Source organism: Anoplolepis gracilipes, chromosome 17 (assembly GCF_047496725.1).
Source record: "Anoplolepis gracilipes chromosome 17, ASM4749672v1, whole genome shotgun sequence".
Lineage (NCBI taxonomy): Eukaryota > Metazoa > Arthropoda > Insecta > Hymenoptera > Formicidae > Anoplolepis > Anoplolepis gracilipes.
The window spans coordinates 4,933,768-4,948,999 of record NC_132986.1 but is presented as its reverse complement, the minus strand read 5'-3'; the positions used below and the strand labels follow the sequence as shown (position 1 = coordinate 4,948,999).

Genomic DNA, 15,232 nt, shown 5'->3' with positions numbered 1-15,232 from the left:
TTTTGGAAAGCTCTCGAGGTAAGCTACAAGAATATGTAATAAAAAATAGGGGGTTCCATTTAAAAAAATTGAGGTGACTTCACATGACTTTCAAATGATTATCCAAGGTCAAACCAATGGCACCATCTTATAGCTCCTTCGAAACACGTTCATGCAACACATGTCTGAACCATTTTTCGATATTTCGCTTAGTTTACGAAAAACTTGACCGTATTGTTTAAAATGGGCCACCCTGTATATGTATATATATATTTATTTATATATAAAATCCACTTTTTAAATGAAATTTGTAAAAACAATTCATTTACGTAATTACATAATTGTTCTGAAATTAAATGTCGTTTATAGCTAAAATGTTGATCAGATCTTATGTTTAATTATCATACATAGTATAATGATTGACAAAATTTTTTTAAATGTCGCATGGCTCTTAATTCACATTGAATGTAGTTAAGATGAATTTCATTTGTGCTTTGTGTCGAAGCTGGGAGTAATTTGGATCTAAAAGAGATAATCGTTGCTTCGACGTTGGAAACGAAATTATACGACCATTTCTCGAGACGGATCAGCAGAATAACGTTAGCTTTATGTAGATGTGTCTGGGCGATTTATATTCAGACGGCGGGACCGTGATGAGACCATCTCTTTTATTAGCGCAGTCGGACGGGTACCTACGGGAAATCCTCTGTTTTTCTTTCCGACGACCGTAATATTACAAACTTGGGCTCCCCTGAGTAAACAGTTGACTGTTCTTTGCGCGCGCTCTGTCTGACGTTGAAACATTAAATCCCATGAAACGGGTGTCATCTACGCATAATTTCAGGAATTTTCGCATCGTCAGCCATGTCATTCGCTGACGAAATTGGAATCCTGCGCATTTGCATATGCATACGATACACAGGCTGCTACGATAATATTCGACGAGTGAGCAGTGCTCTGATTCACAAACATTTCAAAAATTATTTCAATATATATCTTTTTAAATTTATTACAACTGTAATTTTTCAAGCACAGATAAATATTAATATTTATCAAGAGCACATTAGCAGTAAGTTTAATGTTTTCCATTACGAGCAGGATTATTTTAAATACATACATTACGCGTTAGACCAGTTTATAGGCAAAAACGTTGCGCGCGTTATTGCGAAAACCTTCCATTCGTAAACCGACATGATTTGCAAGATGTTTTAAAGATCGATTGCAAATGCATCCTCCGCGAGGATTCGCATTTCTCTTTTTGACGTAGCTCGCTTTGGCAAAGATCTAGCGTGCGTTTTTCAACGTCACGCTCGAGCACATTGGATCTGTCGATAAGAACGTAGCAGCGGCTTTTACAACGTTTTCCAGGACGAAGAAACGATGCCCATTGGAACGTCATAAAGGGATATAAAAAGCAATGTGAATATCTAAGTCATGTGGCATCAGGAACAAAGGAACTTAACGATTAAAGCGTCAAAGAAAACTCGTTAATTTTACACGTTACGATTATACAACATTTATGATTTTCATTCATATTAATTGCATTTAAAAACTTTGAATTTGTGACTTGGTGATGAAATGTGAAAATACTTTTCACTATTCATTCAATTTGATGAGGGATTAAATAAAAAGATATGATGTTTCATGATACGATGATCATTTAAAAAGAGACTCATAAATATTGATTAAAATGAAATAATATATTAATGAATATTTGATATTTAACTGAGAAATAACCAACAGCAAATGTCACAATGGATGTTTGACAATGAAATTTATAGATTATTCACTTCTTTTAGTACTTTTCGCCAAACTTCCGTCTTCATCTCAAATATATCATTCCGCGCGACATTCTATGCTGGGCGATTCTTTCGACTCCTCTAAAAGTGTCCTATAAAATCGATTAGCGATCCGATGCGAACGGCAAGTTGCGAATATCTCTCGTTCGGAGATCGTGGGATCATTTCTCAATGTCGCTGCTGAGAAAATCCGGTTTGTCGATGAGGAATATAAGCGGTGTCGTTACGCGAGAACCGACTGCAGCACTTCGAATACGCGGCAAGGTATACGATCGAATACAAAACGTGAGAGAGACGTGAATAGAATAGACGCGATTCGACAAGAGGGATAAAAGAAAAAAAAAAAAAAAAAAAAAAAAAAACGCATGGGAAACAAGGATTCGCGTAAAGAGCGGATCGAATACGCCGTTATGAGAAACCCCTTTATGTACGTGCGAACTCGAATGGTGGCTGTGAAACGAAGGTGAAAAAGAGTAAAATATTCTGCAACGATACTGAACCACGATACGTACCATCTTACGTCATAAAGAGGTACGACATCGGCCGCGGCGATATCGGCAGCGAAGTTTAGCCGCCACACGTTTTGCCATCTGACTCTTCCATCGACCTCGCGGCTTCTTCGCGTCACAGCTTGTTCCGCCGATCTGTCACTGTCAACTGAAAAATATAAATTTTTCCATGCATATATGTCGCTGCAGATTTGCGTTTTAAAAATATCCCGAGGGATAGTTTAAAGTATCAATGTTGTGAAGAATGCAAAAATGTTAGTTTGTCGATGCAATAATAAAATTCAATTTTTTTTGCGAATTTTAATTGCTATTATTTAATTTTCATTGTATTGTATAATTAAATCTGCAATTATATTTGATACACACTCACTGTAGCTATTATATCTATTATTACAATTGGCTATCGCAAAATGCGACATTCAATCAATCTCGTTAGATACTACGATTCTATTGTTATAAATCTATATAACGCCGTGTAATCCATCGAATAAAACGATGACAGTGTTCTATATTATGTTTTGATTCGACAGGTTACAAAGATAATTGAATATAATGGTCGCCTCGTGGATTCGTCATTTCGCGAGTATATTTCTGTTGACTATCACTTTGTTTTTCCATCAAATGGTTCACTATAGGAAACGAATTTCGGCAAAACACGTCAAAGATTATTATAGATTAATAACTGGGTATTTACTGTAACGATGCCGACAAAATTTGTTCGCGGGCAATAGGTTTACATGGAATATATAATGCTGCCGCGGAAGTATGCTAATGATTATTTTATGCGAAACGATGGCCCTCTCTATGCGAAACGATTTTGCCATAAACTGTGGCCAAACTTAATTTTCCGCAAAATTCCGTTTCATATATATTTTCTATATCGCGCAATATTTTAACGTCGACGATAGCTAATGGTTCGCGCGATTTTGTACAATGCATTTGTAACATTGTGAAATTTGTACCATAATATACGTAAATAACGTAAAAAGTGTGAGAAAAAAATAAAAAAACACAGGAATATATACACGATATAATAAGTATATATATATATATATATATATATATATATATATGTATGTATGTATAACTTGTTTAAACCGTTCTGTTTGGTGTATATGTTAGCTGCGTATCAAAACTCGAAAAAAATATTAAAATTTATATTATCACTTCCTTAAAATATGCATATATGCTTTTATATGAGTTTTTATTTTATTACAATTTCTAATTTCGTACTTAGCAATTTTTTTACGAAAAATACGAATATTGTAAAATCACGGGAATGTTATTAATTATATTTTCAGAAAAAAATGTTTGAAATTTAAAAGTATTTAATAATGTTAAATTTTTATTAAATATTAAAAATTTTATGATATTCACACATGTATATGATTGTAAAGAATCAGCATGATATTATTACAGAGAGAGAGAGAGAGAGAGAGAGAGAGAGAGAGAGAGAGAGAGAGAGAGAGAGAGAGAGAGAGAGAGAGAGGGAAGTTAGAGAGAGAAAGAAAAACATTTTTTTTTCAAACATTAAAAAATATCATGTTAAAAATTAAATTAGTGCGTTATATGCAACTGGAGCGTATGTTCATCTGCATAATGCTAATTATAATATTTATAATTATCATTCCAGCTGGAAGTTAGCTTTTTCTGTCGTTTCGATTCTCTCCTGTTTCCTCTATTTTTATAATTTCCGTTGTCCTCGCATCCTGAAGCGAGTACGCTCAGTTATGCATGATAACGAAAGCCGGCAATTTCACAATTTGATAAGACTGAATTTATGAGCGCGCAGTACAATAAATACCTATCTTTTTCGCCTAGCGTAATCCCGCAAAAATCTGGTCGTATGTTTAATCAAAACGCTCTACATACACATATGTGCAATAAAAGGTGGCGCGTATTTTCCGCGTATATTCTCTGCCTTATGAATTACGATATAATTATACGTCCGAAAGTTATCTCGACTCTAGCGATTAACTTTTGCAATTAGGGAAAACGGCGAAAATTTCAGAAAGTTTCGCTGGCGGCTGCAGGTCATAGTTTTAAGAATATTCGCGGGTCCGTCGCCTTGATCGTCAGGCGGAAAAATCGCATCAAAGCGACATCAAACCGGCTTTCACGAAATGCCTTCGTCTTTGAGACTGACATGGATGACGGTAGAGTAACGATGGTTGGAAAAGCGTAACGTTCTTAAATTCTATTGAGAAAAATCGATATTCGCGTCCGCGGACTTTCGTCCAATTTGTGGCCATAACGACGCTTGCTAATCTCGCTACATAATCTGGTTAGCTAGTGGCAGAACAAGAAAGGAAATGCATTGTGAATAGGAGTAAAATAAACAGGAAGCACACTTGCAATTGCTGCGGTTTAATTCAATCTTTAAAATAAATTTTCTTATTTAATCATTTATTAATCATTTATTATCAATATGTGAAAGAAATTAATATATACTATTAAAAATTAATTTAACACATTTGATATTTTACGGTTATAATTAAATAATGGAATTATATTTAAAAGCAGAATGTTTTTTTTTAAAAAACGTTGAGTATGACTTGTATTTAAATTATCAAATTATTTCATCTATTTTTAACTAAATTCACGTGGCACTAAAATAAAGGATTTCCAATCTTTCATAATTTTATAATGGAAGAAATTCAAATTCGAATATAAATTACACAACCTGTAGCTGTAATGTCAACGGCTCTTCTCTTTCCGGTTGATACAACTATTGCTCGAGTTATGATGCAGTATATTTTAATCGATCAGACGAGATAGTGGCCGAAACGCAAACTATAATCCCGATGTAGACGCATCCGTTATAACCGAACTGAACTGCATTAAGGTGAATGCAGTGTGCATCCTGCTTAAGATCAGGACGCGGTTGACGTGAAAGACGGAAGAGATATATAGATGGAAGGACGTTGAGAACACCGGAGTGCAACCATGGAGAAGAGCCGGACGGCATAGCTATTCAAACTATTCGAGTTGCAAGGAATTTCCTGCACCCAGTCATCCCAGTGTACACGGTTCGAGACGACGGTGGGAAGGGAGGTAGGGTGCTCACATATACGCGCGTACACAAATCCGCCGATGCCATAGTTTCCCGATGTAACCGCAGTCGAACGAGCACCGCCACCCTCCGAATCATGCTCCCTCCCCCCTACTTCGAAACGCATTGTGGCACGTGGAATTTGTCTTCGGCCCAATGAATGGGATTACCTACCCTCGAATCGCCGTCGATTAAGCGATAGGGGCCCACGACAGGGGTGGTCGCGTGTGCCTGGATACCAAAGGTACATATGTGCGCGCGCACAGCCGGTAATTGTCGACGGTATGTAGAGAGGGTTGTAAATTTACTGAACGGTGACGCCTCATGAAAAATGAAGCCGTGTTATTTGCGAGGTTTTGTAAATATGGCGCGAAAATTTGTCGAGAAATCTCTATGTATTAAAATTAACGATTATCGCGTATGAAGGTAGAAAAAAGTTAATACGCAAAAAAATGGTTAGTTAGCGAAAATATAATTTAACAAAGCTCATAAAATTTTAAAAATAATACTTGATCAAAATTATCGGAAATAACACTTGCTCTTTTGACAATCGATCGCATTAAAAATACGAGATCAGTTGTTCAACCTATGCATTATGTGATAAATCGTTTAACTTGAAAAATTAGTGTATAAAGTTTAGAAACATGAGTATATGAAGTAAAAAGAATGAAAGTGCACGAATGATAATTTATGGAGTCAGCATAATAATATACATTGTTGAAAACGTCAGCTTGAGAAAGCAATAAATTGTCCCTCGCTTCTCACAGTCGTGAGAAGCTCCTCTAAGCTTCAAGCGTTATCATGAGAGTTTACAGAAGACAGATATCTCATTTCCGGAATATCATGCTACAGAATTTCAAAATGTAATTTTCGCAATGAAATGGAGAAATATCACACGTGTCAATTATATCCTCTATATATAAGAATTATATTTTGAGCTTGCGTTACATGTTAAAATATCCGAAATTGTAAAAATTTGGATACGAAAATTACGATAAATCCATTCAGTTTAAGATCTTATTATTGTTAGAGAAGAGCTTTCAATCTTTAACATCCCGTGTTTATCGCGCGTAATCGTCAAAATATTGGAATCCGCGAACCATCTCCAACTTCCAAATTGTAGTACTTCCGGATTCTTGAAATCCTCTAGATCCTTTATATCCTCATGCTACAAAATGACTGAATCCTGAAAAGCTGTAGTTGTATTGTTAGACATATCCTTTCCCAGAATACGCGAAAAGTGAGATCAGTGTTGTGATTAAACTACTTTGTCAACAAGCGTAGAGGAAATTTATAATAAATTTTAGTTCTCTCGACTTTTTAATTATTTATCAGTATATTCTAATTATCATTATTATCAATATTCAGTTTACGCGATTTTTTGTGATTTTTTTTGTATCGCACTGAATTGCTCCTTAAGGATTATAACGTTGATTTTATCGCTTTATAAATCGATTTATATGTATATCGTAGCGAGAATATGCCGTCTAATTCCTTCGACGCCGTTTCTTCTCTCGGAGGAAAGCGCTTGGCCGTATTATATAGGCAAACTACGAAGCCTCGTCGATATTGGCGACACGAGCACGAGTCGTAAAAGATTCTCTTGTACCGGGCGCGAGCGAAATCCCCTCGTGATCGGAATAACGAGTTCCCGGGCTCTCTGCACGAGCGATCTGGTGTGCGTGAATGGGACCCATAGGACGGAAGGGGGCAACTTTTCTCTTGCAGCCGCCCCGTGCGCGAGCAAGAAACGTGCTTGCTACCGCGCTGCCGATCGGGAACGTACAGAGTGCGATTTCCGGACGAGGCCATGAATTTTATTATAAAACGCGCAAGAGAGAAGGAGAACGAGAGAGAGAGAGAGAGAGAGAAAGAGAAAGTCGGAATTACATTTCCGGATGTCGGACGAACGAAATTCGGCTCGGCAAACGAGGATCCTCGATGGATATTCCGATTTCGCACCGATTCTCTTTTTATATCACTTTAATTCGTTCCACGATCCGCATGGGAATATCCTATACGCCAAATGGCGCGCAAGATTTATAATCGCGCTAATTATTGTAAAATAATAACTACCGTTAACGTAAAATAAAAGCTTGAAATATGAGACTGACTTAATATTTTCTACATTCTTAGTTTAAAATAATTTATTAATAATACTTAAAAAATGAATATTATATAAGTTTATATATTACATACTTTATATATATATATATATATATATAGACAATTTTTAATATTTATTTATCACTTTAATGAAATTTATGTAACAAAAGAACGACAAATATATTTTATTTAAAATAATAGTTTTTTAAATCTTCAAAGTCAGACAGAGAAGAGAGAGAGAGAGAGAACGTATGTCAAAATATAATATAAGAAATGATTTTACTGATATTCTTCTGTACATACACATAGATACCAGAATAAACTCTTGTGACAAATGAAAGATTCAATAAAATGTTGGGCCAGGATTATACCAAGTTAAATATTTACACTACATTTCTCGAGAAAATTTGAAAAGCCAATATTAAAATTTGTTAAAAGCGTTCATCAGATTATTTTCCGATAGCATGGATGACATTAATAAAATTAATTAACCTGATTTTCGTACCACTGCAATTACGCTCACACTCCTATTACATTTAATTATGAGATAGCATAAATATCAGTAACGCTAATCGAGCACGCATAAAGATTAATGTGTTAATCGTTTATTTAAACTAGATTAACTGGAAATTACTATCTATAATATTAACGATTTTATTTTATATTTGCAGATAATAAAACTCGCAATTATCACTTAATGTCTTTACTTTATGAGCCATTTTTCTTCATTCAACTCTCTGTAATTATTTTTTCCTCAATTGTAAGATATTTATCCGCTGTCGACAATCTATTAATTCAACCGTTTCTAATCGAATTCAAATTCGTCTATGATGTGCTTATTATTGTCGACTATGCTATCTGCGCTATTTGGGTTAAGCGCGCGAATGTCCTGTCAGGACGAGGTCCTTGGTGGGTATGGAGTTGAAGCAACAATGCAAAGAGGATCCTCGAAGCGGTCTCCGAGTGACCCAGTATCGACTCCACCTCTCTGCTTCTCGAGCATTGATTCTCCATCTTGGCCGTCGGTCCTTACCGCAGTAAATCTCCTATATCGGAAGTGAAGAGTTATCCAGAAAATAAGACATATATGAGCCATTACAATTTCATGTGAAAAATACGATAATTTCTTATCTTTTCTTCATTAGATAATATTTCGGATAAACAATTCTTTAATAATAATGTTATTGCGATCAAATCAATAGTTTTCTAAGTATTGTGCTATTTTTAATTAACATTTTCGTACCGATATTTCAAGCTTACAAATATTACTTTTTTAATAGCATTGATACTTAATGTAATTGCTTGATTTTTATTTCTCGTTAATCTTAAAGTCAATTTTAATGTCAGACAAGCAATATTTAAAATATGTCTTAAAAATTCAAATAGTAGAAAGTACGGAACATTACTTCAGAACTTACACGAATCATCATGGTTTTTGATAGGTTCATTACTCGAAGTACTGCTTAATGAAATTATAAAGTGCGATGATATTCCATGCCACGCCACAAAATAGAGACAGCCACAGAGAAATCACACGCATTTATAAAATGAAACGCGTGACTCGACCTACGACGGCAATACCTATCGGAGTCGATAACGGTGGAAGGAAAAGCCAATGATAGAAAAAGAGAGAGAGAGAGAGAGAGAGAGAGAGAGAGCTCAAAAAGGAGAGGAGGAGAGAGTGAAATCTAGAGAATCTCGGCTCTCTGGTGGAAAACGACGTGCACCGGCAACGTCGTCGCTAACGGCCGTAAATGGACTGTCGTTGAGGAGGAATACGGTGAGGGAAAGAAGCAGAAAGAACAAGAGGCTGCACGCCAGATGGATGGAGACAGCAGTGAGAGGCAATGGAAAAAGGGAAAGGAAAAGACGGAGAAGGAAGAAGGGAGAGAGAAAAGAGAAGGAAAAAGGAGATACCTTTATTACTGGAAGAAGAGCGACTGGGAAAATAGAGAGACAGGTCGTCTTCGCCTGTGGCAGTCTGCCAGGACCTCGCAACGAACGCGGAAGACGAGGACGAGAGAGATGTATCGAAAAGACTCGTTGCACGTAGGTGGAACCCTATACATACGTGGGAGTGTAAGCAGAAAGAGAGAAGACACGTGGCACACGGTTGACGGGACACGCGGGTCGCGGGATTGCCTCGAGATCATTTTCTATGCAAAATAAAATATTGCAGATAAGATGCGCGGAAGCGGTCACACAAAAGAGTATAGATAAAGAGAGAAAGACAGCGAGAAAGAAAGGTGCTTTTTTTGGTCAGGGTCGAATATCTTACGAAGTTAGAGTAGAAAGGGACACAAGCAGAGACGTTGAAACATTCGATACTGTGAATTTGATATTTCCCTGGGGTGCACCACAGCCATACGTATTCCCGCCTATTTCCGCCGCTGTTTCGGAGGTTTCCGGATTACCCAATCGGTCACCATGGTGGCGTTAAAATATACAGAGTATGCCGCAAGTTCCATCCCCTTTCCTTCGTTCTGTCTCCCGCGTCCCGAGGATTTCTCACCGAATTCAAGGTGGATTTCTCTTTATGGAAAATCCGATCGACGTCCCTAGTTGGGGACAACTTTTTAATTTTCAACTTGGCAATTAAGCGTGGGATTGAAACTTTGTTGAAACAAAGTCCCCTCGGGATTGATTGCGAAATAAGCTTTTGTTAGCCATTTACACTTTAAAAACTTGATTCATATAGCTTTCGTAATCGAGCATTTTGCAACATTCTTACTATAAGAGATTAGATTCTTACTGCGCATTAAAAGAATACGTGAACGATTTTCATGATGAAATAAATTTCCTGACAAGAAGTGTGCAACAAGCAGAGCGATTCATTGTGATACTTGACCGTGTGATTAATGGCGCTTTCTAATTTATGCAAAACCGTAATCGCACATCTATGTCGTCGTGTAGAGGCGACACGCGAGAGTACGAAGGGTTAAAGATCGAAGCGTACATTAATCACGATGATTAATACGTCGTTTTACGCGGAAGGCCAAACACCTCAAAGTTACACATTAATAATCACACTTATTTCGCCGGAGCGTGTAATTAATAGCAGTGAGAATGAAACGGATTAGACACGGTTACCGAAAATTACACGATCTTACGACAAAGAGCTTTAATGTAATTTCATACATGTGAATTTATCGAAGATTTTTCTTGTTATGCTGATTATTTTGTTTTACATTATAAAAGCATGTGTAAAATTAATTATTATTCTAATATTCCGTCTAAATCACATGAGCTAAAAAATGAATTGTACATAATAAAGAATTAAATTAAAAAGAGATTCGATTAAACAATGATTAAATATCTGAATAGTAGGCGGAAAATATAATTTACAACGTAAATACAATTCATCTCACAATCAGCCGTCGAGTACCAGTTATCGTTAGCAGTCTGCCCAGGTTGCAGTATAATCTCCGTTCATTTCCGCAATCTATTCAAAGACATAATCACCGGCAAGCGTAACGATCACAGTTCCGGCATTATTTTGACAGTTTACAAACTCCGATTTTCCCCTTGGCGCGCATCTTAAATACCGTCATTTTCCCATGCTATCGCGACTTTCCTGACTTTTGCGTGCACACTTGGACACGCCATTGATCGCATAATGATCAATTTAATTATTACGAATGAGTGAACATTCGTTTGTAAAACTATATTATTGAATCAAAAGCAAAGATTATATATCAATATATTATAAACTTATGATATTCATATTTATATATGATACATGTCTCGAAAATGAAGTGTCTCATTAATTATTAATAAGATATAATAAATGTTAATGAGAGATTTGCATATACATATTATATTGCAATATCAATGAATAAATATCTATTAATAAGAGATAGTACAATATTTAGTAAACGACAGAGAAATTGTTCGTCATGTTTAAAACATAATTTTGCAGAAATATTTCCGAATAGATCTAGTCTTTCTCTAAATTTAGAAAAATATTTTTATTTATTTGTATGTACATTTATACATTTATATTTTCGGTATATTTTTACACATATACATCTTGCAAAATTTACAACAATTTGCAACATTTGTAACGTGTATATGAATGAAAGGCGTTTGTACGTGCCGTACAGGCAAGCGAAATTCCGGACGAAATCTCAAATAATGATCAATGCGACGAACTGACGTATAACAAGACGACGAGACTTGGAGAAATAAGATCGAGCGGAATGGAGCCGGTATGCAAAAGCGCAGAAAGGCGAGGTGGATGACTTCGTGCCGAACGGCACGAGCGGGTTATTCGCCAAATGGAATAGGTATAGATCGCGTCTTGCGCGCCGGATTGGGGACGGTGATCGATGGATGGTAGGTGGATTGGTTTCACTGGGATCGACCGTTAGGAGATTGACCTCTGTCAGGGGTTTCTATTACGACGTCCTCGACGTCCTCCTGCGGCGTACGAAGGAACGAGGGTCGCACTCTTCCCCACACAAATCCGCTTTCTGCGAAAAGCCTCGCTCCGTTTTGTCCCGTCCCTCTCGGTAGCCTCGATTTACGCCCGCCGAGTTTCACGCCCCTCTTCGTCAAACGAAGAAGCGTATATATTATGCGTGAAAAAAAACTTGACGCCGCGTGAGCCAACTGAAAGGAACGGAGCTTATAAAGGCCAACCCTGCATTCGTTCGTTCACAGATTTGTGAGACAGTTTCTTGCGACGACGCGATAAATCATGCGTCGATCTTAGAATGAATGCCCCGTATTGAAATTCAGGATGACATGTAGATACATCATGCGATTAGTTTTATCCATGAATTACGCTTGACGAAATTATAAATGATGTCTTTTTTAACGCATGATTTTTTTTTTCATGGTCCAATCTTTTTCAACTTATTCATTTTTTAATATTAAATAAAGAGCTGAATAAAGCTTTTAGTGTCATATCAAAAAAAAAAAAGGTCAAATTTCGTTTTACATACGTCGAAATTAACATCAAATGTGATTTATAAATTATTTTTTCTTTATATATATATTTATAAATTACAGTTATAGATTATTAAATTGTTTTGTTATTAAATAATTTTCAATTAAATTAACAACTTTACTTTGTCTATAATCGATAGTTTAGAATATTCAATATTAACAATAGTTGATCGGAGAGCGGAAGTATCGATTGTGAAATTATTGGAAAGATACCCTGCTCTGCTTACGTATACCTACGGAATGTTCTGTAGATCGTACATCACGAGATTGATCTAAACGAGAACGCCGCGTCTTCCGATTTAGCTCGCAACGTCCTCTAAACTGCCAGCGAATAAAATTCGATACGTCGTACGGTTATTTCCCATATACGAACGCTATATATATTTTCCACGAGCAATTCGAAAGAGTCGCTTCCGGAAGATTGGATAACTCGCGTTATTTCGAGGGTACACGCCAAAGTCTGTGGATCTTATCATGCCCGACGATGCACAGCGAGTATAATAATCCGCATAGTTTTTCAGCTCAATCGCAGCTGAAAAACTAGAGCACACGTGAAAAACAAAACAGAAAGAGTGATGAAGCGAGCATTTAGATGAACTATTTTTCGAGTGATATATAATCTCGCGCATGCGTAGTATTAATTTCAAATTGCATTTCGCGTCATTTAATATTAATACGTTATGTGTTCAAGTCATTGCTCTCTTTATATTTTAATCCTAAACTAAGCGTAATTATAAAATTAATAACAAAAAAAATGTAGAGGAAATATCAGAATTTATAAATAAGAACATTTATTTAGCCTTTATAATGCATCCTTTTATGTTTCGCATATAACATATCACATGTTTTGGTATTAAATTTTTTTTTAACTGTTGAAAGCATGCGAGATCTTGTTATCGCGATATATGGCAGGCACCGATAGATTATCGACGTACATGCCGATCAGGCTACTTCTCACCGCCTCATTATGTTCGCGGCTACTATCGGTTGTAGCCCCGATAACCCTTTTACGTGATGAGATCCGGGCCCGGAGTCACGCCGGTATAATTACTGTGAAGAGGATTAGACAACAAAATAGACGCGCGAAATAACACAAGAGTGAAATGAATTTTCGGGGCGATTTGATGAGATTAATCGATCCGCTTTGCTTAATAATTATCGTCGCCCCTTTCCGACTTGACGTACCATTTGCGGGCGCGACACTTTGTCGCATCTGTTTCGACGGCGCGACTTAACCCAAATTGCTTTCCTGAAATCGATTACAGCCGGCGTAACAGCGTCGTGGCGCTGAATTTCTATTACCGGATACGATTGAGTCGAGCCGGCGGCGTCGTGTTGAAAATTTATACGAATAATTTTGACGTTCTTATAAATGTAATCCAACGAAATCAGTATCTATAATCTAACATTATATTATATTACGCGTACGTATATATCGCGAAAACTCAACTTAAAATATATTTTATAATTATATCAAAGTGCAATTACACAACACATAGTAAAAAAAAAATTTTTAATGATTACATATTTCGCAGATACAATGTTTTTAAAATTTTGTTTCTGCACATCATGATTTTATTTAACTAATAATAATGGTTTATCATGTACTGTTGTGTTATCGATCGTATATTAATTGATATTACATCATATTTTACCTATAATAGTGGTTTCAGGCAACATATAAAAAAGTAGGAAAACATTTTTCTTCTAAACCTGATATATATTTCCTTTAATGGTCGCAGCAAAAGATTGATGGTTAAGGAAAATATTTCTAAGTAATACCTTGACATTAAAAAGAAACAAAAAAAAATGAGGGAGAAAATATTTTTCTCTCTTTTAAAGAAGGAACATTTCTCTTTTAATGGTCGTATCAAGGAAAAGAGATTCCATAATCGTTAAAAAAATATTCCAGATATATGTATATAATCTTGTTTTTTTCTTTTCCGGATAACTAATCATTTTATCTGTTGGCGAATCGCGCGTCTCCGCTCAAATAAGATGTAACACACGTATGAAATCTGCCGCGAAGCGTTAATTCCGCGGGACGGATGAATGCTAAGAGAATCCCGGATAACATTCCGACATTTTCGGTGCTCGTCACCGTTTTCGCCGGGTCGTGATTCCTACCGATCCGCTCGCGAAATCGCACGAGGAAAATCGCGGAATGGAACAGTACGGATCCGCTCGAGCGCGTCGACGGCGCTGCGGTTGAAGGTGCGCCCCGTAAGAAACGCCCGAAGGATGGAATGAGTTTTCCGGACGATTTAGTCAGGTATTTATTTGGCCTCCCTCGCGCGCACCCCCGCACTACCGCCCTACCCATCTCTTACCGACATCTTCGCGGTTCTCGCTCCCGAGACTATCTTCTGGGAAATGCCTGACATAATGTAGCAACGTCGAGCTATGTGCTCTTACCTTTCCTCTCACGTCTTGCCTCCTTCCCTTATTCTTCTGTCGCTTTTCCGGTTTCCCTCGTTTTCCGCCTTTCTTTCGTCTCGCGGTAATGTCAATGCCTTTTCTCTATCAATCTCTCCTCTATTGATTCCTGTACTGATCTTTGGCACGAAGCTATATAGGTTATTTTTAAACGAAATACTAGGAGGTCCGTCACTATCACATTGTGCGGTTTTTATAATAATAATAATATTCATTTACACACTCACACATGTGTATACATACTTTCGTTTACGTCACGTATGGGTATGATAAGAATTCTCCGTGGTAAATACCTACCTTTCTTTAATCTCATTTTGTTATAAAATTATAGAATATATCAATATATTTCTCTCGATATTGAAAATATTACTTGAATCATTTATTCTTCTTGTGCTTTTCTA

The 15,232-nt window shown here is 36.6% G+C and overlaps 1 protein-coding gene across 4 annotated transcripts in view; it reads left to right on the top strand.

Moving 5' to 3' along the window:
• The window catches only part of Tmtc2 (Transmembrane O-mannosyltransferase targeting cadherins 2), a 291,042-nt gene that overhangs the window by 166,169 nt on the left and 109,641 nt on the right, over positions 1–15,232 (top strand). Inside the window, exon 1 of one of the 4 annotated variants that reach the window (XM_072909086.1) lies at positions 13,924–14,667. The exons of the other annotated variants lie outside the window; for them this stretch is intronic. Coding sequence (XP_072765187.1) covers positions 14,642–14,667 — 26 coding nt within the window. The 5' untranslated portion in view covers positions 13,924–14,641. Of the gene's footprint in view, positions 1–13,923; positions 14,668–15,232 lie in introns of those variants that run through there. 4 annotated transcript variants of the gene reach the window in all.